The sequence below is a fragment of the Acartia tonsa genome, chromosome 12 (assembly GCF_053477335.1).
Source record: "Acartia tonsa isolate MP-2025a chromosome 12, ASM5347733v1, whole genome shotgun sequence".
Taxonomy (NCBI): domain Eukaryota; kingdom Metazoa; phylum Arthropoda; class Copepoda; order Calanoida; family Acartiidae; genus Acartia; species Acartia tonsa.
The window spans coordinates 8,195,285-8,222,094 of record NC_137271.1 but is presented as its reverse complement, the minus strand read 5'-3'; the positions used below and the strand labels follow the sequence as shown (position 1 = coordinate 8,222,094).

At 42.2% G+C, this 26,810-nt stretch overlaps 1 protein-coding gene and 1 long non-coding RNA gene across 4 annotated transcripts in view; one reads left to right on the top strand and one right to left on the bottom strand.

Moving 5' to 3' along the window:
• LOC145334141 (copper-transporting ATPase 1-like) overlaps positions 1-26,810 on the bottom strand; it is a 96,499-nt gene that overhangs the window by 15,768 nt on the left and 53,921 nt on the right. For all 3 annotated transcript variants that reach the window (XM_080179444.1, XM_080179443.1, XM_080179445.1), the window contains 8 exons: positions 13,426-13,524; positions 12,904-13,001; positions 12,365-12,428; positions 11,899-11,930; positions 11,473-11,512; positions 11,091-11,155; positions 10,054-10,187; positions 9,011-9,109 (listed from right to left, as the gene is read on the bottom strand). In XM_080179444.1, coding sequence (XP_080035570.1) covers positions 9,011-9,109; positions 10,054-10,187; positions 11,091-11,155; positions 11,473-11,512; positions 11,899-11,930; positions 12,365-12,428; positions 12,904-13,001; positions 13,426-13,524 — 631 coding nt within the window. The remainder of the gene's footprint in view (positions 1-9,010; positions 9,110-10,053; positions 10,188-11,090; positions 11,156-11,472; positions 11,513-11,898; positions 11,931-12,364; positions 12,429-12,903; positions 13,002-13,425; positions 13,525-26,810) is intronic.
• LOC145334144 (uncharacterized) lies at positions 23,969-25,501 on the top strand. Its single transcript, XR_013884728.1, has 5 exons — positions 23,969-24,055; positions 24,392-24,464; positions 24,746-24,804; positions 25,091-25,141; positions 25,284-25,501. It is a non-coding gene; the product is annotated as an uncharacterized LOC145334144 (long non-coding RNA).

Sequence of the window (26,810 nt, the reverse complement as noted above, 5' to 3'; positions counted from 1 at the left end):
GTATTTGTATTGTGTGAGTATGTGTGGGGGAGGGGGTTGTAAACAACTTAGGAGATAAGACAATGGATGATAATCTTGTTATCCTTGTTTTATTTAGATTACATTTAATAGATGCCTATTGAGTATAGGACATGTCAAAACATAAATACAAGGATATTTTAATTGGTTGGTTAAAACTAGCAGTGTCTTCACTTTTTAACCAAGTGAAAATTTTAAATATTACCATTGGGTATATCTAACATTGGCTCAAATAAAAGTAAAATTTAATTTTTGTTTCTATAAATGCTCATATTTAAACTTCCTATTGCAAAGGATTATGGGGGTGGGGTGTTCACAGAGATTTTAAATTAAAATTTTCCATGACTCTATGAGTCTATACATGTTTGGCGTGGGGGGGGGGGGGGGGGTAATATTATAAGAGATTAAGGAAAAGCTTTTAGTTATCTATCCAATAGGGGTAGGTAGAGGGGGGAAGGGTCATATCATACATGTAAGATGATATGGGAAGGGGTGTTAATTATATCTACTGCTGTTAAAAACAAAGCTTTTCTATAATTGGGGTTGGTTTCACGTCCGTCCGTCTGTACATCTAGAACAGATAGATTAAGAAAGTGGAACAACTTTATAATATTAACTTATAATTCTGTTTATACTTATACATTTATATTCTGATTATTCAGTTCTGACAATCTACAAGTGTTACTGTTTGTTTGTACTACTGATTCACTTTTATGGATGTTGTCATCCTTGTTGATAAACCCTCCGATTTCCTTTATTTAGCTAAAGTTAAACAGAGTTGCCCCCCCCCCCCCCCATATTCAATTGAATATGATTTACTACTATTTTCTGCCAAAATAAAGGTAAAAGGTAAAACATGGACAATAATAGTTATTTCTTAAATTCTTTCATTGTGTTATAAACGGCTTTCCGCGGATATAGAATGTACAATTATAAGATTAAAACCAGTTTTTTTAGCCCCGAGGTGCCGAAGAAAAAAACTAATTCTATATTCTAATCTCCCTCCCCCCCCCCCCAAAAAAAAGTTGCTCTTAAGAATTCATTTGTAGTTCAGGAAGGGAGCAGAGAAAATAAGAACGGCTTGCTTTTTTCCTATGCCTTGTAAAGTAAATCATATTCAATTGAATATGGGGGGGGGGTTAAAAAACCCTGTGATCACACCCCACCCCCCATAATCCTATACAATAGGAAGTTTAAATATGAGCATTTATAGAAACAACAAGGATGACAACATCCATAAAAGCGAAGCGCTGAACTGGTAGGACAAACGGACATTAACACTTGTATAGTGTCAAAATTGAATAATCAGATTATAAATGTATAAGAGTTGATGCAAAATTGATTATAGAGTTGCTACGCTTTCTAAATCTTACCTAAGTAATTCGCTTTTAGACAAATCACTCAAATTAAGCAAAGAAGACTGTATTTCAAATTGGAATAAAAACAACCTGCATGCCCATACAATTCTCCTAACCCAATTTTCCTTCAAACTGTTACAAAATGCAGGGCAAGAAACTAAGAAATAAGTTTCGTGATTTTTATAATTTCATATTTTGAAATATTTAATTTTAATACATATAGGTTTTAATTCTCTAATTGCTACAAGATAGTACATTTTTTAAAACAGTAGATATTAACGATAAAAATTCAGCATGATATGATATGATATACTAGCGGCATATTACCATATAAGTGGTAATCAAAAGGAGATGAAAAATAGCCTAAAACCATCGTAAAGTTTAAAATAAATATTATAATAGCTTAAAATTATCGGAGCTATCTCAAAAGGAGAACTTAATCAGCTAGTATTTATATAAATCTTAAGCTACAGACAAAAATATTACTTCTTAAAATAATAAGATACATAGAGACTTAGAAAAGCAGATCTTTTAAGTAAAATTTTAAGTACAACTAATTTTTAAACTTAATCTATATATAACCGTATTGATATTTTTCTTTTAAGCACACCTGATCTGACTGTGTAAAAGAATATTTTTGAAAATATATATAATTATCATGTAAGTGTGGTATTCGGCAACCGTGAGCCATGCCTATGGCACCCCTGACCGGGGTTCGGTGGAGGGTCAATGGCCCTCCCCCGAGTCCTGGGGAAGGGGTCTGACGACCCCCTCCCTATGCTTAAAATTAATGATTGAATCTGCCAAGTTTATTATGGTTAACTGTATTGTTAATTCTCCCCCACCCTCTCCAGGGATGGGGGATCATTATTGCCCAAACTGACTATTGTGTATGTATTATAATGCTTTTATGTTATGATTATTTATTCCTATCTGTGTAGTTATTGTTTGTTGTATATAGCTTTAGTACCCTTTAGACCTGCAATAAAGTGACAACTGAAATAGATGTTGATTATTATTGGGTGAATGCTAGAGAAGCGTAGCTTCTCTATAGTAAGGTGTCCACGTCTGTCACACTGCCGTAATCTAATTGAACTCCGGTGTCTGCCATTTATCCTCGGCGGATACCACAACTTTTGGTGACAGCTGTGTGAGATTACGGCGAACCACAAGTGTAGAGCAGACGCGCAGCTGAGGCTAAGGTACTCCCAGCAGTGAAACTGGCAAAACTGACACAAGCAACCTGAATTACCCACCCTGGATAGCAAGGTCTAACTCTGCATCCGGCAGTTGTGGAAGTGACACAGCAAAACTTGATGAAGAACCGCGAGAAGCGCCGACATCTAACGGAGAATTGAGCGCTCAAAAGGCTGAAACAGGCCTGCGGACCGGCTGAAACAAGCCAAATCAGTGTAAACGGCTGAAAATAGGCCAATTTTACTGCAAGAGATAGCAGGATCCGAACCAGTGGCGCTAGCAGGACGGGACATTCCCTGCCGCCATCAGCCGGTTTTGGATCAGCGGCGCTAGCAGGACGGGACATTCCCTGCCGCCGAGAGGCTGAAACATGCCACATAGCTGCGAGCTGCGAGCCAACATACGAGTGTAGTGCACCAAAGCAGAGAAAACTACGTCAACTCCAAGTATCCTGAGAGGCTACAACGCAGCCACCCATCTAGAAAAACAGATATTATATCACATTGCAGGGATTACCACCCTGGTGTGATGGCTAAACAATAGATTTATGAGCAAAGATTGGCAAACAATTTGTTGTGTTGTGATAAAACTAAAAAATAGAACAGGCTTGGATTTATTGTGTATTGTGATAACAACTAAAAATAGAACAGGGTTGGTAAACAAATCTGTTATGTAATTGTGATAAGGACAAAAATAGAAGCTAGATGTAATATAACAAGGACCCTGATACACAATCTAATCCCCTCAAGCCTACAGCACAACAACAATACACCCCTTATTCCAGAGGAAAGGGAGGAGCCCACTCTCCACTGAAGGAAATACAACCAAGGTGATATAATAGATAAGCCTAGGATTAAGGAGAAAAGGCATCATTACCTCACCACACAGTTATCTCAAACCCACAGCACTCCCCCCCCCTTCCTCACAGGGGGAACGGACGGATTTACCCCCGTCCCCTCACGCGCTTCTCCCCTCCTACCCACACCAGACTAAGTCCGTCCGCGGTGTGGAGCTAGTGACCGGGAACACAGAGTGCCATTCACGGATCACGCAACGGAGTGCGGAAATATCATAAAATTCAACGGACAAAGCGGACCAATGAGAGAGCGAGTTGAGGGATAAGTGCGCGTTTTACCTGTGTGCGCGGATTTGACGGTGCGTAAGCGCGTTGCAAGGGCAGGAGATTTCACGCACACACACACACACCGGAGCGGAGCTACTCAATAGCATCTAGCAGAGGTATTTTACGAAGATAAGGAATTACAAGCTCCCTCCTCAGGAAAACCAAATCAGTTCCTGACAGCAGTTCAGACCCTCAACATATATCTACCCCTACCAGCCTACTCTACAACCTCAGAATCCAACTAGTGATAAGCACAGCTAAGTTATATCTTTGTAACTAAACTACCAACCTAGTGATAAAAACAGTGTTGGCTGTTAGGCTAGAAAGCCTCAAGTGACAAACCATTTATTCTAGTATTTTATAACTTTGCGTCCCGCCGTTGAACCGTTGACCCGATGGACCAGCCGCAAGCGCCAGGAGGCGACCAAGCCCCAGGATGGCTCCAGGATGACCCTCAGCCGGCTCCAGCCGAGTACCGCAAGCTGATGCTGAGTAACCTGCCGGAGTTTAGAGGACCGCCCAAGCAATCCTGGAGTGCACATATCCGCAGACTCGAGATGTCATGGGCGGCTTACCTCGTGCCACCCCATGACTCCCTCAACCGCCGCAACGCCCTTTTACTGTCACTGGTAGGGCAAGCGGCGGAAATGGCGTCCCATCTGTTTGGCGAGGCAGGCCAAGCCTTGACCTACGAACAGGTCAAGGCCGAGTGTGAAATGCTATTTCGTCCTGCTTTTGAATCCCAAACGCTTAAACAAGCGTTTAGGGATTACAAGCAACACTCGACAGAACCTATACAAGCATACATATCAACTAAGTGTGCCTTGTATAGGGACGCCTACAGCCATGAGGATCTCGAGTTGTTGGTGGACGAATTAAATCGTGGCATTCGTAACGCTAATGTGAAACGCGTCATGATGGGACATGAGATCACGAGTGTACCTGAGTACACTCGTAGAGCCATGTTCACCGTCACCATGATTACCAAGCAGCTGAAGGAGGGTGTGTGCCTAGTGGACTCTACCGACGGGCTGACTGGATCTGCCTGCATCCAGTTGCCCCAATATGATGAGTCGGAGCCTATGGAGATTGGCTCCTTGGCTCCGGGTCTCCACCAGATGGGGAGGGTCGCTCCAGATGACAAGGTTCCAGGTCGCTGCTTCCGCTGCCAGGGGAGAGGCCACCGAGCTCGAGACTGTCCGACGCCTATGGAAGTTAGCCTAGAGGAGAGATGCACCCAGCCACGCCGTGACCGTTCTGCCAAGTGCGAGCGTTGCCACTACGACGGTCACACGGCGGCCGATTGCAGAGCTGACTGGGCCCAGGTAGCCAGCCGCAGGCGCACCGCCGATAAGGGTGCCCCTCCCGGGAAGCCCAGCAGAGTGGCCCACATGGAAGGGAGCGCGCCCCCAGCACCACCGCAGCAAGCAGCCGCCCCCAAAGCCGCGGACCGAGCCGACGGGATGCCGCAGTTTGGGACCGTCCCAGCTAGGATCAACGTACTGGGCGGCGCGGCTGAACCCAACCGGGTTGGCCTGGGCTTCAGTCTCAACCACCCGGGGCCGGAGCTGGTGCAACCCTACAACATCGCCGAGCCAGAAGTCCTGAGGCCCCAGCCTTTTAGCCTCAACATGATGGAGCCTGCTCGGCCGAGCCTACCCAGCAAGAGTGAAGGGACGCTACCCAGCGTCACTGAGACGATGTACGGGGAGGCCCTGGCGGCCGCTGAACGAGAGAGGCAGGAGGCGCTAGCCAGCGCATCAACATCGATGTATGGGGCGCCACCCGGCGCCGCCACCTGTGATGACTGGGGGGTGCTATCCAGCGCCTCCCACCTGGTGCCTGGGGCGACACCCGTCGCCGCCACCGAGATACCTGGATCCTGGAACGAGCCAGCCTCCAACCTGGTGCCTGGGGCGACAACCGTCGCCGCCACCGAGAGACCTGGATCCTGGAACGAGCCAGCAGTCCCAGAGGAAGGGGTGACACCCGTCACCCCCAGCCAGCCAGCGCCACCAGCCTGCAGGGAGAGCCCAACTACATGCCAGCCAGAGCCCCCTGCCAGCCGAAGGAACCCAGCTGCCCAGCAACCCCAGTCGAGCCAGGATAAGTTAAATTTGATAAATGTGTTGTATCCAAGCCATTGTAAAACCCCAGCCTTGCCTGTGCCCCCTGCACCAGAGGCTGGGGAGATTGAAATTTGGGAAAATAAGGACTTGCCTGTGCCACATGCACCTGAGTTCCTAGGGCAGGGGAGGGACATGAGTAAGGGCGAGCCTGTGCCACACGCACTTCAGCCCCATGCCATTGGGCATGCCTTGGACAAGGGAAGGGACCACTTGGGGCTAGGGGAGCCGACACCCAGGCAAGTGCCAGTCGCTTGCCAGTCTCTCATTGGGGAGGGTATCGGGGTGTCCCGGCCACACAAAGATAACGCTCAATGGAAACTTGTATCTAGCCAGGAGCAGCCCAGCCGTGTCCAGCCCCAAGAAGCAGCCGTGGTCCGAGCCGAAGATCCCCAGCCGCGTGTGCGAGGTAGAAGGCTGCCTGGAAGCTTCTCTCACTGGTGGATGGTCCTGTGGGGCCTCCTTCTGGCAGCCGTGTGGCCTACAACCAGCTACGTCCTGGTGGGATGGGACTGCGCCAACCCCACCCACGTCACAGCCTACAATAAAGAAAAGATGTGCAACACGGAACCCCTACACCAGGAGGTGCCCCTGGGCCATGAAGTACACGTCCTGCAGCAAGTCAAGGTGAGGGAAACAACAGGATACAGTTGCCAGCTCACTGTGTCCCAGTGGACATTCAGGTGTGGGGTATGGGGTCACCTCAAGGTGACCTCGGTCCCCACCCTCATGAGGCCAACCAAGATAGATCCAGAAACGTGCCGAGACCTGGCCAGGAACCGAGTCTACACGCTGCCAGGCAAGACCCAGCCACTGACGTTCCAGTTGAACCATCCCCTGTTCTTCACCCTCGACATGGTGGGCGCCCTCGTCAACAGCCCCCAGGGGGTGGGTTGTGAAGGGGAGGACGTCCACTTCGAGGGCCAGCTGTACCCCAATGAATTAGTGCTCCAGGAGCGACGGCTGCTGGTTAAGGAAGAGACCTACGTAGTAGAGGATGGACGGGTGGAGTCCCAATCTGACCACCTGACCTTGGAGTGTCCCCATTCAGAGCTGTCTTGCATCACTGGGGAAGCCACCTACGTGTGGGATCACCTGGGGAGAGATTGCCCCTTGAGGCTGATCCGCAGCCTCCAGCCCAGCCTAGTGATGGATGCGTTCCTGGTTGACCATCAGGCCCAGTTTTTCATCAACATGACCAACCCCACCTCAATAGTGAACTGCGACTTTGAGGCCCATGCCACCAACCACCCAGCATTGTTCGTGGCAGCTGACCCAGCCGCGGCAGCGCTACCCAGAGTATCGGCCAGGGATGTTGATGTCCCCCTGCAGGCCCAGATACATGCAGGTTATATTGGATTTACTCTGGAGACCCGCATGAAAAGCACAGCAGCAGAAGAAGTAGCGGCCAACTGCTGGAAGCTCCAGCAACTAGACCCGGCCCACCCGGTGCGTGTCCAGGGGAGCACGTTCTCGGTGCTGAGGGGAGATGTCCTGCTCCAGCTTACCTGCCAACGCAACAAATATGTTGTCCGTGAACACAAGGAGTGTTGGGACAAAGTGCCAGTAGAGCCCACAGGGTTTGTAGACGCCGTGACACGAGTGTATAGCGGCCACGCCACCAAGATTCCCTGCTCATCCACATACCCCCTGACTGTGCACGCGGAGGAAGGCTGGATAGAGTTAACCCCCGCTCCTAAGAAGAGGCCACCCTCGCTGGATACGCCTAAGCAGCTGTTGACAGAACCCCTGGATGACTTCAGTTCAGGGGGCTTGTATTCGCAGGCTGAGTTGAATGACTGGCAGCAACTGCTGGCGTTCCCAGCATATAAAAGCGCCATGCTGACCGGCCTGTCCTATGGCTCATGCGTTCAGCAAGGCAGCTGTTCGGCCACAGGTGACCATGGGATAGTGTCCTACAACATCGACCGACTGGCGGAGGAAGGAGAGGCCGCCCTGGATGTCTGGGCTGGGTTCAGACAAGCTATTCACAAGTGGGGAGATGGCGCAGCCATACTGTGTCTGCTGTTGTTAATCCTCAAACTGTTGGGGGATCTGACCATCATTTCTCTGGCAGCAGCACAAGGAGGTGTCCGGGCAGCCCTGAATGCGATGTCACAAGTGTTCCTGTACCATCCAACTTTGTACAGGAAAGCCTTGGCCAGAGCCCGGCTCACCCATGCCAAGTCCCGGGACTTTTCAGTAGACTGGGATGCCATTCCCATCGGCCGGGAAGCAGCCGAGGAAATGGTGTCCATGCAATCAGCCGATAGCGGGCATGACCGCCCAGGCAGGCCAGGACCGCCCTCTGGCAGACCCCGCGGCCCCTCGGGTGGTCAGGCTGCCGCCCAGACGGTCAACTTGGCAGCCAGTGCCCCAGCCGTTGCCAACAACAACCAGCATGCCCCACTGCTGACTGTCCCAGCAACAACTGTGCCACCCGCCAACCTGACACCTGCCGGCGCTGAACAACGTGTCCAACCAAAGCCAGCCTCTGCCTTCTACCCCACGTTGGGAGCCCATCAACCCTGAGAAACACTCACCACTAGGATTCCATTGAATCATTATCGTTTGTATATATCTTAGCCCTAAGGAGCGGACCGAAGGCCTCAACCACTGTCGGAAGTCTGGTAGGGAAACCCTCTCCCAGCCTTCCGAGGGGAGAGTTGTGGTATTCGGCAACCGTGAGCCATGCCTATGGCACCCCTGACCGGGGTTCGGTGGAGGGTCAATGGCCCTCCCCCGAGTCCTGGGGAAGGGGTCTGACGACCCCCTCCCTATGCTTAAAATTAATGATTGAATCTGCCAAGTTTATTATGGTTAACTGTATTGTTAATTCTCCCCCACCCTCTCCAGGGATGGGGGATCATTATTGCCCAAACTGACTATTGTGTATGTATTATAATGCTTTTATGTTATGATTATTTATTCCTATCTGTGTAGTTATTGTTTGTTGTATATAGCTTTAGTACCCTTTAGACCTGCAATAAAGTGACAACTGAAATAGATGTTGATTATTATTGGGTGAATGCTAGAGAAGCGTAGCTTCTCTATAGTAAGGTGTCCACGTCTGTCACACTGCCGTAATCTAATTGAACTCCGGTGTCTGCCATTTATCCTCGGCGGATACCACATAAGCTCTTGTTGTTGGGCTGCTAATGGATGTTTTAAATCTTGTGTGAGTATACCTTTAATAAGAACACCATTGACAGCCCCAACTCCGGTACCAACCATAACAGCAGTAGGAGTCGCCAAGCCAAGGCTGCAAGGACATGCAATTGCTAACACTAAAATTAGAAAATATAACAAGATTAGTTTTTATGAAAACTGACGCCTTTTTGGAAGCAGTTTATAGTGCCTAAAAAGACGTCATTCAATACAAAATGAACAATTATAGGCCAGTATACAGTTACCATTGGTCAATTACAATATATACTGACATATCATTAGTTATTGTTATTGCATGACGTCATTTTTTATTAGGCACTATAAGCTACTTCGACTTTTTGAAATAAAGAAAGATTCCTTTTTTTTTCATGAACAGACAAACAAATCACAAAGAACTTTAAGAAATTAAAATATATCCCACTAATTTATATGATAAACTTCCAAATACTGCATAGAACAATTAAAAATTCAATGCTATTATTTCGTTCTTTAAATTGGTGGAAGTAGTAAAAATAGGCCAAAAATGGCTGGTTTCCAAACAGTTAGCATCAAAAAACACATATCCCTTAAATATAATACCCAAAAGAAACTCTAAATTTGTAACTTAAACCCTAAATAAATTTGAAAAAAACATAACCACAAATCCTCATTTTTCTTAGTTTAAAATCTTTAATGTACCAGTGATACATACAAACATACGTACAGAGTGAGGGAAAGTAAACTTTAAAAACAAATATGTTGAATACAAATCTTTAGGGGGGTTCTCTAAGTGACGTACGTACATATCCTAATTTTAGAAAAACTGAATAGTTATTCAACGCATCGTATTAAAGCCAGCTTTCCGCGGATATTAAAATGAAAAATTATAAAATTATACCATTGTTGAGCTACGAGGGTCCACGGGCAATGGGTAACAAAACTGGTTATAAATTTATGTTTTTTTTTATTTTGTTATTTGTAGAAAATTGTCTATAATACGATGCTCAACATGATTTCTCATTATGTCTGACAACCAGTTCTAATCCAGCGGATATCAATCGGTTTCGAAGCCACAATGGAATACCTGTTAACGCCATTCTAAAAGCAAATGCCCAGTTGAGCGCCTCTGGTTCATAATTATCTCTCTCCATTTGTGAGACGGGTATGTTAAGGGTGTCTGCGTAACCAACACTCAACCAAATTATTAGGGTTACCAAACTAAAAAGAAAGAACACTTTTAGTAGCAAAGCTTCTCTAAAATTTAGATTGTCCGTATGTCTAAAACGTTTCAGGAGAAACGTATTTTTCTCAGCTACTATAAAGGATAGAAGACTGAAACTTCTTGTCAACATTTCCATCAACAAGGAGCATAATCAAGTATAAAAGATATATGGAGGTCGTACTGCTTTTTAACGTGTTTTTGGATTTTTTCATATTTATTTTAACATTGTATAATAGATATGTGATAGTTGTCTGTGAAACCAACACTCAACCAAATTATTAGGGTTACCAAACTAAAAAGAAAGAACACTTTTAGTAGCGAAGCTTCTCAAAATTTAGATTGTCCGTATGTCTGAAACGTTTCAGGAGAAACGTGATTTTCTGAAACTTCTTGTCAACATTTCCATCAACAAGGACCATAATAAGTATAAAACATCTATGGCGGTCGGACTGCTTTTTAGCTGGTTTTGGCAATTTGTTATGTTATGAGTGTCTATGTAACCAACACTCATCCAAATTATCAGGGTTACCATACTGAACAAAAAAATAGCATTTTCACACGGAGCACTTAGAAAAATTTACATTTGGATGTTTTCATTGGAGGTTTCTCAGATAGAAGATTTCAAAACATTCAAAATTTTAATGTTTTCTACTACTAACAAAACACATTGATGATTTTTTTATTGCAAAGGGTAGCTTAAAATGTAAGAAGGTTTATATGTCATTGTCCATGTTCAGGTAATTTGACATTATAGTTAAAAAAAAAAAAAAAAAAAACTTTATAGTAGTAATTTTTAAGACGCATACAGTTTAGGTTAGGTAAGGTACAAGAATATGATCTGCATGGTTAAAGCTCCCAACAGGGTTTGACAAACAAGTTATGTTGGAATGAAAAATTACCTGACAGAAACTACTACAGGAACAAAATATCCAGCTATCTTGTCTGCTAGTTGTTGAATTGGAGCCTAAACATAAATTATTTTAATTCATAATACACTAAACAGATATCTATCTTTCTGACCAAAGCAAAATATACAAGCTGCAAGCTACGGGTGTATTACATGATTAGCGGCTGATTAAATATAAACACGGCTTGGAAACAGCAACTAATTTACATAATAAAAGTATTAGCGTTATCAACCAGCGCGGCTGAACACGGCTACCTATGCCGAATCCTGGTTTTAGGCTATTAATATTATTTGGCTACTTCTGACTAAATTTTACTACTTTTACTACAAACTTTATTATTTTCTTAATTACTAATAAAAATCACGAAACTTACTTTGCTAGTTTGTGCATCTTCAACCAACTTTACAATCTGACTAAAAATTAAACAAATATGTAAAAGAATACATTTTTGAAAATTTGATAAGGTTTAAAATTTAAGATACCGGATCATATTAAATGAAAATAAAACTTGTGATGAAATGAATTTTAATGTACGAGACGATATATCAATTTATTTAAATTACTTTTTTTCGCTCCAGTATGGCTTCGAAACAGCATATATAACATCGCATACAGACAATTATCCACGAATATTTAAAAAATCATAAAATCAATACCATATTTGTAAACCAAGGCCTTCGGCCCCTCGAGCCAACAAATTGGTTTCTTATAATCTTATGATTTTTCATTTTTATAACCGCGGGAAGCTGTCTTAAATACGATTATACATATAAATAATAATATAAAAATTTAAACTCACCTCAAAGCAGTATCTTCACCTACATGAGTCGCCTTCAATTAAAAATTATTAGCTTTTTTAGTTGACATAACTCATATAACTCAATTTGAATCAGATGCTCTTTAGTGTATCTATTGGTGTCTTTTTTTATAGAGCCTTTTTAATGTAAATATAAGCTATAAAGACTTGACTTTTCAAAGGAAAGCTTGCAATTCCACCGGGGAGGGAATTGTGTAAGGTGGGGGGGAGGGAGATCGTAATTTTAGCCCACTACATGTTTCACTTTATAAAAGATCATGAAAAATCTGGTGTAAGATCTAAGTAACAATATTGTTTTCAAACTACATATTCATGAACAAGGACTGTCACATATATAAAAAAAACGAGATGATTAAATTATTAATTATCTTTATATAGATTAGACCTTAGAAATTGAAGAACACAACTAGACTATAGAAAAGCTTTGCTTTTAAATTTAACATATTACCTTAACAAAAATAAGACCATTTTGATTTATAGAACCTCCAATTACCAAAGAATCTTTTACTTTTCTAAAATATTACAAGAAAAATTAATTTCAAGAATAGTTATTTTTCGTATCGTATTATAAAGGGCTTTCCGCGGATATAGAATGTACAATTATAAGAGTAAAACTAGTTTTTTTTAAATTTACACATCACCTATATCAACTAATCCATAAAATTATGTGTTAAATAGGCATTTAACTTTTAGGTATATGTATATCTAATTTTGATAGGTTTAACAATGAGAGAGCAAGGGATACCTATACAGAAAATAGGCTAACATTTTTCGGAGAAAGGGTAATAACTATTGTAAACCAATATAATTGATACACACATACACCTACATATTTTACAAAATTATAATAAGAAACTATACATCCAGGGACAAGGGACCAGGATTCTGAAAGACAATTCTAAGTGAAAATTTGCCCACAACCCACTTCCTTCTCCCATCCCCCTTCTTATTCACTTCCCTTTAGTTACTGCACATAACAAGTTTAACCTGACAGGCATACTCTCTCCAGTAATCAAGGATTCGTCGCAAGTAGACTCCCCAGAATAAACTCTACCGTCCACAGGTACTTTTGAGCCAGATACAACCTACAAAGGGGGAGATCATTTTTTTATTGATATACAGGGATCTAAAGAGATAAGACAATGGCCGATAAATTGATGTACATCTCAAATGATGACACATAAAATTAATCCTTCTGTAGATTAAAATTAGTGGTTGAAACGTTTGAACATCCAACTTTATAAACCAACCTATCAAAATTCAGTTAAAGTCCCCAAATTGTGAACCCAATGAATAAGAAAGGGTTATTGTAAAACTTTGGAGAGGTGTGTAATAAACAGCCCATTGTACTCTCTCTGATTTATGTAAGTATCTAGTATATAAAAACATCTTATCGAAAGCTAGTAAGTTATATTAAGTTGCTAGAAAATGTTCCTAGGAAGCTTTATTAAATGAAAGTTATAAATTAAAATTTAAGGAGTGGCTGTGGAAATTATAATCATAAAATACCTTAACAATATCTCCTCTTTGCACCAATTCAACTTCCAGAACTTTTTCACTTTTGATTTGTCCGTCCTCGCTAAATTCCACAACTGTAGCCTCGGTTGCCTAAATTAAATCAATCAATCAAATATTTTTAGGCAGAGATCTAAAGGGATAAAACAATGGCTGTTAAATTAATGTATATCTCAAATGATGAAACTCTAATTTACCCTTTTTTAAATTAGAATTAATGGTTGAAACATTAAAACATTTAACTTGTTGAGCCAACCTATCAAAATTTACCAAAGTCCCCAAAGTTGTTAAGTCAACGAATAAGAAATATTTATAAAAAACTTTGGGTACTAGTGTAATAAACTGCCCATTGTCCCCTCTCTCTTTGATTTTTTGGTAAGATTTTTATTCTTCCAAAATTTGCATATGAATATCAGTTTTTGCCAAATTTTGCTCACTTTATTCCTTTTTTATCTTTAGTGGCGAATTTTATTGAGCCAAGTTAATAGTAGCTTTTGCAAACAACTCATTCTGGTTAGGCGTAATTCGAAAAAAAAGGCCTCCTCATCAATAGAGAAAGATTTTTTATCTGTCTATAAATTTCAGGGCTCGGCAGCTGCGCATAAGCCACAGCAAAGTCTAAAATGTTAACCCGTTTGGGATGTGCTTTAATTTTATTTTGAAAAGAGGGATTCCATATTTTGGTCAGATTTATAATTCCAGCTGATTTTACTTGGGCTTACAAGCAGCTGATTGCGCCGCTGCCGAGCCCTGATAAATTGTTTTGAAATGCAACATTTGCACCGGCTGTAATTTTATCTCTGTGATTCACCATTTTTTTAGATGAGAAAGTCAATCAATTTTTTGATAGGTGTGTATAATGATTTCATCTCATGCTGAATTACAAATATTAGATACTCAAAAAATCATAATTGCAAAATAATCTTAAAAAAGGCTAAATTCAAGATTTTTAAGGAATGGAAGATTTATTAATCATTGAGGGACAATGAACTTATATTTAAGCCAGTATACATCTTACTATTGGTAAATATATATGTGTACTGTCCTATTATTGGACATTCGTATGACGTAATTTTTTCTATAATCTGCTTCTTATTAAATGTAGTGTTGTAATCATATATTTGGTTGTTGCTAAAAGTTCACCAAGTCAAACAAATATACAACTTTTTTCATCAAATCCTAATAACATATGCTGATTATATAAAACATATTTTGGTTGCATTTGTGGTATGCGGCAGCTCTGGACCATGCAGAAACCAAGACATTATAGTGATGCTACGCACCTAGCTAAATCCTGTTATTCTACAATTATAAAGCCACCTGAAAATATGTTAGATAACGGTACTGATTTCATCTCTCAGTTGTCCTGCAAATGGAGGGAGGGGTGTTACCCCTCCCTCTCCCATCTTAAGCACCGGAACCTTCCCTTTCAACCACCAAGTTATCAGCACCACCTCAACCCTGAGGATAAAGGATCTAAACCTGCCCTCACCTGATAGAATCACCCCCACACAGACTGTTGTTGTCACAAGTAATCATCAAACCTTCCCTCTTTAGTACCCAGACCTACCACTCAACCCCTCTATGCTTATCTGCCTATTGTGCTGCTCCATGGGCTATCCTGCCTGCCCCAGACAGGGATAGCCATCTACCTAACCATTGCAATTATCTATGTTTTACTGTATGATTTATCTTTAACTATCTTTATTCCTAATCCATATGTATTTATATTATGGTTAACTGTATCCTTAATTCCCCCCCACCCTTTCCAGGGATGGGGAATCATGATTGCCCAAACTGACTATTGTATATGCATTATAATGCTTTTATGTTATGATCATTTATTCCTATCCATGTAGTTATTGTTTGTTGTATATAGCTTTAGTATCCTTTACACCTTCAATAAAGTGACAACTGAAATAGATGTTGATTCTTGTCTAGTGAATGCTAGAGAAGCGTAGCTTCTCTATAGTAAGGTGTCCACGTCTGTTACACTGCCGTAATCTAATTGAACTCCGGTGTCTGCCATTTATCCTCGGCGGATACCACAACTTTGGTGACAGCTGTGTGAGATTACGGCGAACCACAAGTGTAGAGCAGACGCGCATCTGAGGCTAAGGTACTCCCAGCAGTGAATCTGGCAAAACTGACGCAAGCAACCTGAATTACCCACCCTGGACAGCAAAGTTTAACTCTGCATCCGGCAGTTGTGGAAGCGAGACAGCGAAATTTGACGAATAACCGCGAGCAGCGCTGATATCTAACGGAGAATTGAGCGCCAAAAGGGCTGAAACAGGCCTGCGGACCGGCTGAAACAAGCCAAATAAGTGTAAACGGCTGAAAATAGGCCAATTTTACTGCAAGAGATAGCAGGATCCGAACCAGTGGCGCTAGCAGGACGGGACATTCCCTGCCGCCATCAGCTGGATTTGGATAAGCGGCGCTAGCAGGACGGGACATTCCCTGCCGCCGATAGGCTGAAACACGCCACATAGCTGCAAGCGGCGCTAGCAGGACGGGACATTCCCTGCCGCCGATAGGCTGAAACATGCCACATAGCTGCAAGCTGCGAGCCAACATACGAGTGTAGTGCACCAGAACAGAGAAAAACTACGTCAACTCCAAGTATCCTGAGAGGCTACAACGCAGCCACCCATCTAGAAAAACAGATATTAGGTCACATTGCAGGGATTACCACCCTGATGTGATGGCTAAACAATAGATTTATGAGCAAAGCTTGGCAAACAAATTGTTGTGTTGTGATAAATCTAAAAATAGAACAGGCTTGGATTTATTGTGTATTGTGATAACAGCTAAAAATAGAACAGAGTTGGTAAACAAATCTGTTATGCAATTGTGATAAGGACAAAAATAGAAGCTAGATGTAATATAATAAAGACCCTGATATACAATCAAAACAATCTCAAGCCCACAGCACAACAACAATACACCCCTTATTCCAAGGGAAAGGGAGGAGCCCCTCTCCATTGAAGGCAAATACAGTCAGGGTGATATAATAGATAAGCCTAGGATTAAGAAGAAAAGGCCCTATTACACCAGCACACAGTTACCCCCCTCCCTCACAGGGGGAACGGACGGAGTTACCCCCGTCCCCTCACGCGCTTCCCCCTTCCTACCCACACTAGACTAAGTCCGTCTGTAGTGTGGGGCTAGCGATCGGACACACAGAGCGCCATTCACGGGTAGCGCAACAGAGTGCGGAAAATATCATAAATCCAACGGACGAAGCGGACCAATGAGAGAGCGAGTTGAGGGGTGAGAGCGCGTTTTCCCCGTGTGCGCGGATTTGACGGCGCGGACGCGCGTTACAAGGACAGGAGATTCCACGCACACACACACACCCACACAGGAGAGGGGCCACTCTACAGCATACAACAGAGATATTTTTTTAGGAGAAAAACTTGCAAGCTCCTCCCTCCCTGTCTACAGTGTGATAAGGAAAACTAAACCAGTTCCTTGAACCCGCTCAGACCCTCAACATCTCCTAGCCCTGCCAACCCTACTTCAAAGCTGAGTGGTTAGTGAAACAAATATATGTATACATAAATACCCAAGTGATAAATAATGTTGTTTTTTTTGGTATCATGGGTACAAGCAAGTGAATACTAACCTCACCAAACAACACTGGAAACTGATATGGTAACTGAACGAAAGTACGCCCACCCTGTGGACATAGCCTGTCTTGCTGCCCCACACTGGGCAGTGGTGGTGTGTACCTGGACCATCGACCCTCATAGTTGTGAACTATATACAGAGGAAGCGTGATGTTTTTGGAGCAAGGAGGAAAAGCTAGCTAGCTCTGGGGATATTCCTATACACGTATATATATATATATATGGGCGTGTAGCCATGTATATATATAGATAGCCTACCTATCCATATATCTACTAGCGGATACGCTCCTAGAGACATCTGTGGATGCCTAACATATTCCCTGTTACCTCTAAGCTAAGATCTGCTGGTTACCACAGAAATCAAGAGCTATACTGGAAAGGAGAACAACTCAGGCTCAACAGTTAAACAAGACGCTGGCACCAACAGACCAACACCCTGCTACTTATCATGGGGGCGCGCCAGCCACAGCAACTCTTGAGCCAGGAGGACCGAGCCTACGGCTACGTGGACTACCACCCTAATTACACAGCTATAGTATTTATACTAGGGGTGAGCCGGTTCGAACCTCCTTGCGGCGCGGCTACTCTACTCTGCTTCTATATCTACAAGATACTACTTCTGTTATTACTTTGGCCTACTGTGTTGAGTACAGTGAACATCAAACACATGCCAGGTCACAGACCCCTGGTCCCTGAGATGCCCTTGTCTGGAAGGGTGACTGAATGTCCGCTGCACAGCTCCTGTTCAGTTGGTGCTCAACGCACGAGAAATAGCAATACTGGACTGGGGATTGCTGAACCTGTAGGTGTCCTCCTGGGGGTGTTAAACAATGCAACTGAGCCTAATGAGAAGGTGACAAGCTTCAGAGACTTAGTGGCCAGCCCCAAGATGGACACTACCACCAGAACTGAGACTCCAACGGGGCCCAGCCCTAGGGCCAGTACCACCTGTTTCTGGGGTGGAAAGGTCCTCCCTGGCGCTGGCCTCACCAAGCTGGAGGATGGGGAGCTGTCCCAGGGGAATAGGCTCTTCACCCAGATGCCCGACGCGTACCTGGGGGTGGGGGAGCCGCCACCCAAGCCTCCCTGGGAGCTCCCAGGCATGGAACGACTGGGGACCGGCCTAAGGATGGGGACTGGTGACCTGCTGCAGTGGAAGACTTTACCCAGCACGGAGGGAGCAGGGTTGACCAGCAGCAGTGAGGCTGTTCCCCCACACTCCAAGACCAGATGCCGCTACTCTGTTGAACCACTGCACATGTCCCAGCCAAGTTCCCCCATGCTACTGAAGATGGAGGCCCACCAGGATGCAGAGCTCCAACCAGGGAAGTCAATAAGAAGGCCACCCCTTGCCAAAACCAGAACCACCGCAGGGGCTCCCCACCAGCAGCTGACGGAGCCTGGCAGGGACGCAATACCAGCTGGCAACTCTGGCCCAACTCAGGTGGCTACCAACAGTCTGCTGACAGTCCGGAATACAGTTCAGGCCACCATCAGTATGGCATCTTCTGGGCCTTGCTGGTCCACCTGTGGGTACCTGTCCACACACTGGCCACAGGTACCCCCCAGAGATCATAGCCCCCTTTCCGACTGGCACCATCAACGGCCTTTGCTACCAACCACCTGGCATACCCAGAGGCAGGATCCCTCATGTGGAGAAGCACCTGCAGAAGCTAAGGCCGAGGCTGGCCTCGCCACCCAGGGGAGGAGAGCCGCTGTTGGATGGAAGGAACCTGTGTGTATGGGGAGGAGGCTGAATGTAACCAAGGAGCCACCACAAGCAGCCCAGCACCGCCTGACCCCTAGTAGGGGAGACCCTGTTTGTCAGCTGGTGCCCCAACTGGAGGAGGAGAGGCCTGGCAGGTTGATACACCCTGGGGAAGCCGGCCTGATGGGACCCAGCTGGACGAAGGGGCGCTGCCGCTTCAACGGCCACACAGCCGCCAAGTGTAGAACCGGTTGGGACCGGGCAATGAAGAAACACCAGGCCGCCCAACAACCTGCATGCAACCAGTCTGCCACCCAGGTCCACCTGGAGGGAGATGCCCAGCCGTCACCCCAACTAGCTGCCGCCGCTGGGGCCGCGGCTACCCAGGAGTCTGTGTCTCAGATTGGGACCATGGTGGCCAGGATCAACGTGCTGGGAGGAGCGGCTGAACCCAACCGGGTTGGCCTGGACCTCAGCCGCAACCACAGGGGACCGGTGTCTGTAACCCCTGTCACCCCCAGCAAGAGCCGAGGGGCGCTACCCAGCGCCACCGGGACGGTGTACGAGGAGGCCCTGGCGGCTGCCGAGTGGGAGAGGCAAGAGGCGCTAGCCAGCGAGTCTGAGTTGATGTATGGGACGCCAACCGGCGTCGCCACCTGGGAGGAACGAGAGGTGCTTCCCTGCACCACCAAGCTGATGTCTGGGGCGACAACCGTCGCCGCCACCTGTGAAGACTGGGGGGTGCTATCCAGCGCCCCACGCTGGTGCCTGGGGCGACAACCGTCGCCGCCACCGAGAGACCTGGACCCCTGTGAAGACTGGGGGGTGCTATCCAGCGCCCCCACACTGGTGCCTGGGGCGACAACCGTCGCCGCCACCGAGATACCTGGACCCCGGAATGAGCCCGCAGCCCCAGAGGAAGGGGTGACACCCGTCACCCCCAGCCAGCCAGAGCCCCCAGCCAGCAGGGAGAGTCCAGCTGTCCCTCACCCTCAACTGCATCCAGCTGTCTACCTCCCTCAACCAAGCCAGGGTAATTGTATTGCACTGGTGTACCAGGAAGTTTGGGCTGGGCCAAACTTGCCTGCGCCCCCTGCATCTGCCCCAGGAGCCAGGGTATCAGCCATTACCAGCCAAACTGAAGAAGCTTTGACCGCTGCCTGGGGAGTACTAGATGCGCCAAGTGCTGAGCCTAACCATAGAAGTAGAGGATCCCCAACAATTATGTCTACCCAAGATGGAGACAATGCGCCTGGACCCCTTCAGGCTAGGGGAGGAAGTCCGGAGCCTTGTGCCTCCAGTCCACCAGCAGCAGTGTCCGTGGATGGGCCTGTCTCCCAGCCAACTAGAGCGGAGCCACCCTTGCAGATCCAAGACAGCCTCCGGCATAAAGGATGGACTGTTACCTTTCCCTACCCCGCAGGTCGGACTGCCATGCACCACCCTGCCAATGTCCAGAATGAGCCTGAAGGAGGCAACGCTCCTACAGTATGGCAACCACCACCTGCCCGCGTTGACAGAGACCCTGGAAGCCGAATGAACCTGACCAGCCCCGAGGGCGAAGAAACTGCGCCTGCATCCAGTAGCCAGCCTGCCAGCAGCAAGGTGACCAACACGATGGAGACCACCAGCCCAGTGGAGAAACCTGAAGAGGTGTATACCAGGCGGCTGTTGGTCCAAGCCCCCTCATGTGCTGTGCCACCCCTGGAGGTTGCCAGGGTGGCCTCAGAGGTACACATCCAACGGCCAGAATATCCAACAGGACCAACTACTCCAGCAGATATAGCCGATTCCGTTAGACCTGGGGAGGGCTGGAGTCCACCACCGTCCAGCAACTGGTATCCTGGCGGACCCATTCCACAAGGACAACAAACTGAAGGCCGCGACCACTGTCGGAAGTCTGGCGGTGCAGACAACCCCTCCAGCCTTCCGAGGGGAGAGTTGTGGTATGCGGCAGCTCTGGACCATGCAGAAACCAAGACATTATAGTGATGCTACGCACCTAGCTAAATCCTGTTATTCTACAATTATAAAGCCACCTGAAAATATGTTAGATAACGGTACTGATTTCATCTCTCAGTTGTCCTGCAAATGGAGGGAGGGGTGTTACCCCTCCCTCTCCCATCTTAAGCACCGGAACCTTCCCTTTCAACCACCAAGTTATCAGCACCACCTCAACCCTGAGGATAAAGGATCTAAACCTGCCCTCACCTGATAGAATCACCCCCACACAGACTGTTGTTGTCACAAGTAATCATCAAACCTTCCCTCTTTAGTACCCAGACCTACCACTCAACCCCTCTATGCTTATCTACCTATTGTGCTGCTCCATGGGCTATCCTGCCTGCCCCAGACAGGGATAGCCATCTACCTAACCATTGCAATTATCTATGTTTTACTGTATGATTTATCTTTAACTATCTTTATTCCTAATCCATATGTATTTATATTATGGTTAACTGTATCCTTAATTCCCCCCCACCCTTTCCAGGGATGGGGAATCATGATTGCCCAAACTGACTATTGTATATGCATTATAATGCTTTTATGTTATGATCATTTATTCCTATCCATGTAGTTATTGTTTGTTGTATATAGCTTTAGTATCCTTTACACCTTCAATAAAGTGACAACTGAAATAGATGTTGATTCTTGTCTAGTGAATGCTAGAGAAGCGTAGCTTCTCTATAGTAAGGTGTCCACGTCTGTTACACTGCCGTAATCTAATTGAACTCCGGTGTCTGCCATTTATCCTCGGCGGATACCACACATTAACTTTCACATTACTTGAATTTATTTGTAAAAAATAAAAATGGAAATCCCCAAATTTTAAGCCAGTATTGTAAGCTCTGCTTATTAGTTGCCATCCAAGAAAAAATGCTCAAGTATTTGATTTCAGTGCTTTTATTAACAAATTCATGTTTCTGCCAAAATGGGTAAGTTATTTTACTAAATTGAGAAAATTATTTTCTCGTATTCATTCGAATCCGGTGGATAGGAACTGGTTCTCATCCATACGAAAAAACTATGTCTAGCATCGTATTATAAACGGCTTTCTACGAATATAAAAATGTACAATCATAAGATTAAAACCAGTTTTTTTAGCCCGTGCCTTCGGCACCTCGGGGCTAAAAAACTGGTTTTAATCTTATAATTGTACATTCTATATCCGGGGAAAGCCGTTTATAATACGATGAAAGAAATAACTAATCTCGTACGGCTTAAAATATGATTCATTACCAATTGATAAAAAATGGTGTCTTTAACTAATTATATATTAATTCTAGACTGCTAGGACTCCATAATCCGTCGCCATTTGCTACAAGAAAACAAATACAAATGACAATTATGAAATAATTTCAAATAACCTTAGTATCATCTTCTATTATGTAATGATTTTTTCAGATTTCTTAATGTAAGCCCAGTCTTGCTTTCTATATTTAATGCATTGTTCATGACACTTAAAGGGACTGTGAACGTAAATTTTTCTCATCTTAATATCAAATCTTAACATTATCTCATTCATAATATCTCACAGATGGAGCGAAACGCGCTTTTGTTTGCTTAAAAAACGGCTTTTTCCGACGATTTTTATAAGGTACAGGGAAAGGAAGGAATTTTCCGTATTATATAAAATGTCTATTAATTTGGTTTTTTCTCCCATTATAGCTAAAATTAATTTTTTTCACATAGTTCTTGATTTTTCCTAACAGTTAAGCTGACTTTTAACATAATCCTTGCTTTAAACCAATGTATAGTTACTTAGAAATTGATAAAATAAGCAATATTTTTTATTAAAAACCAAATACAATAACAAACCTAGAAACAGGTTTTTTTATTAGTATCAAATTAACTTTAGATGGCCCATCTCTCGCCCACCTTTAATTACAAATTTGTAAATAATAAAGACGCAATATTTCTGTATAAACAGTCTGATAAAAGTGTAAACTAATTCTCGAAAGTGGGTTATTTATTGTCCAACACAATAAAAAAGGATATTATTATTTTAAATAACCTATGAGATTCAACCCTTTGTAGACAGTAAGGTATTTTTTTGTCAATAATTCGAATTTAAAATAGGTCTTTATTACCTAATTACTACGTTATAAAAAAACTAATTGGAAATTTTATATCATAAAATAAATCCTTAACAGTAAGTAAATTGTTTCAACTATATATGACAAGTTAAATATCCCTACAAACATTATAAGAAACAAAAACGTTCAGATTTTCCCTGTTTTTTCCTTTTTCCCTCCCAAAATACCATAAAATCAAGGCATTATTCCTGGATATTTTTGTTAATAGGATGGTTTTGGTTGATCAGTGTAGTGAAATGTGCTTAGAAAATGTTAAGATTTGATAATCAGATGAGAAATTTTTACGTTCACACTCCCTTTAACTTTAATGTGAATTAGTTATTAATTTTTAAGAATTAAAAAGGCTTTATAAAACGTAACTTTTAAATATATTTCTCATCATAATTTGTATTTGTGTTGATTAGCTGCAACAACACCCTATACACCACCAAATACCCAACACTGTCTGACTGTTGGTGGGGCTAAATGTATTTTCCCCTTTAAATACAAAGAAAAAATTTACAAGTAAGATATGTTTTCATGTATAGTTTTAATTGTAATAATATGAAATTTTTTTCTGATTTTAATAACTTCAGAACTGAATGAAGCTTCACTTTGGTCTTGTGGTGGTTTTAGACCATTTTGATCTTTGATTTAAGCCATGGGATGGTGTTAGGCTATTTTTCTGCCCCCATCATACCCCATTAAAGTCAGATTCTTAAGATGCTAGGGGCGCATCCGCTAGTACAATTTTAGTTTAATTTATGTGGATATTTTAGCCAGTGCACTTTTGATGATACTAACAATGGAAGAGCATGGTGCGTTGACAAGGCAATTCAGACAATTTAATACTTTATGAACTAGAACATATGAATTCAAAAGTAGCTACATTCTTATCATTTTTTAGTTAAACATATTATGCATTTATACTGTTTAAACATTTGAATAAGTTTGTTGAAGTTCAGGTGTGAAGAGTCTTAGAGTGATAAAGTACCCTGAATGACGTCATATTAGAGTAATCAAATATTCTAATCTGACGTCATTCGAGATTTTTCAGCTAAAAGTTTTTTATATATATCCCCTTTTTTATAGGCACTGTAAAGAGATTCAGTATTGAGTAATTTTAAATTGTCTGAACTTGAACAAGGTGAGATATGATGGAATTACTGCATTTCCTGGTAACTGGGCGGATTGTGATTATGATAGTGAGTTACTTTTTTTCTGATTGTGACATATTGAGGCAGATTTTGAACGTTTCAACTACCTTTTAAATTTATTTCCAGTGTGGCTTCGAAACTGATAATATATCTGAGGATTAGAACTGGTTCTCAGAAAAACCATGTATCGTATCATATTATATCCAGTTATCTAAGAATATAAAAATGTACAATCATAATATTAAAACCAGTTTTGTTCAGCTGTGCCTCAGAACTAACAAAATGGTTTTCATCTTATAATTTTTATTTCCGTGGAAAGCTGTTTATAATACGATGCGATTAATAACTATTTTACAACTTTTATGGCATCTTTTTCTGATTTAGCTTGTGAAATCCCAGATGCCTGTTTAACAGAATCTGGACCTGATGCTGGAAATTCTTGCAAATTTCCTTTTGTGTAAGTAATTTTAGAGTATTTTTTGTTGTTTCAGATAATATCTCCCATAATATATAATATTTGTGGATATTATGAAAGGGTAAATATTGTGGTCTTTTGCCAACATGTATTTTATTTATTGGCTTGTTTGATTTTATTAGAGAACATGAAAATCTGATATAAAATCCAAGTAATAATACATGCATAACTTCCATTTCTAATAAGATCTTAAATTAAAATTGGTCAAAGTACAAAAAGGGCATTTAATGAACAGGGAAAAAAATATTCTATGGTTTCTTTAGATATGAGGGACGTACTTTTAATTCTTGTGCAACATGGAGTTGGGGAGGAGAAGGAAAAGGTAATTTTTTATCAATTAGCAACAAATATATTGATCATATTCTTTTTGGACAGTTCCGGACAATCCTTGACTATAGAAATATCAAATCATATGATTATTATTTATTGTTTCTGATGATTTCTTTCAAGCCATATTATACTTTTTATTCACAATTTGCAACCATTTTTTATTTTGGGGGGAAATAAATTTTTTTTGGATCCATTTAATTTTATGACAAAAGATTCTCTCACTACAAACCTAAAAGCTGTACCATGCAAAGTAACAATTTGATTTTTCTTTATTGTAGGGAAAAAGTGGTGTGCCACAATAATAGAAAGAAATGGTACATACTCAAGAGGTTAAAATTTAAATTTATGAGCATTATTGTCAAAATAATTTACATGTTTTTAAATATTATTTTTTATGTGATTGTAATTATAATTTATAATACTAACTTGCCTTTCAAAATTTCACATCTGATAATAATTTCTTTAAATTAGGATTGGGTAAATATGGTTTCTGTGATTGTCAGAGCAATGTTTGTGGATGTAAAAATTATTCTCCAGCTATTAGAAAATTACCTGAACCTTAATTTTTTTCTGTTTGTCTTGATTAAAATGAAATAAATAAGATTCTTATGCTAAATGTTTTTTTTATGACATAATATCTTAATCAAATGACATTTTACCACGATTCATTACTGTTTTACTAAAAGTTTTACTTATATTAAACATAATAGTTATTTCTCGCATCGTATTATAAACAGCTTTCTGCGGATATAGAGTGCAGTGTACAATTATAAGATTAAAACCAGTTATTAGCCCCGACGTGCCGGAGGCACCGGCTAAAAAAACTTATGATTGTACATTTTGATATTCGTAGAAAGTTGGATATAATACGATGCTAGACATAGTTTTTTCGTATGGATGAGAACCGGTTTCTATCCACCGGATTCGAATAATTACGAGAAAATGCCTTAAGGACATATTTTTTTAGAACTATACACAAAATAATTACAGTTGACATTGTAGGTTCTACAATTTGTTTCATTAAATATCTTCCAATTCAATATTTAGAACACAAATTTTAGCTCTTAAAATAGTGAAAATCCTAAATAACTTGGTTGGTATAAAAATTTTCAAATATTAAAAAAAAACTCTCAGAAGATAACGCCAGATCTAATATACAAATGAATAAACATTTTTTTTCTTTGGTAATCTTAGTAAAACATTTTTAATTCAAGAATATTTTAGAAATTAAATGTGGTCAAGGACATCCAAGTATTTTTTATTCTCTACTCCTTTGGACTTACTTATATTTGATCAACTTTAATACTTTTTTTTATTTTTAAGTACAAATTATTAAGCTATTGGCTACAAAACTTTGAAACTATTCATGTTTGTTGGGAGTTTTCAAAATCTGCAAGGCCTCATCATTATGTAATGATTTTATATGTCTTGTATTAATCTGGCATACCAAATATAAACTAGTTTTAATTTTTATTGGTGGTAATTGGGAAATCCTTTTAATTTATGCAGGGATCGGAAGCCGCGCCTCAGCCGCGCATAAGCCTCAGTTTTAAACCTGCTTGTGATCATAAAAAGAAATTTCTGAAAGAAGGATTGTCTACTAAAGAGCAGTTTTATACATCCAGCTGAATTTTATAGTGATAAAATGAAGATTTCAATGAGGCTTACACGCGGCTTACGCGCGGCTTCCGATCCCTGAATTTATGTCTGATCACACTCACAAGTACACACTTTAAACATTTGCACTATTTTACAAAATCTAAACAACAATACAATTTAATCTTGAATATCAAAAGGCAGAGTAAGTATATATTCTAAAACTTCTATACTTATAATATAAACAGATATATAAAGATATCAAATTGTTAATTATTCCATTATCTGTCTTTCATTTTGTTTAAATAGTTATTTCTCGCATCGTATTATAAACGGCTTTCCGCGGATATAGAATGTACACTATTAGATTAAAACTAGTTTTTTTTAGCCCCGAGGTGCCAA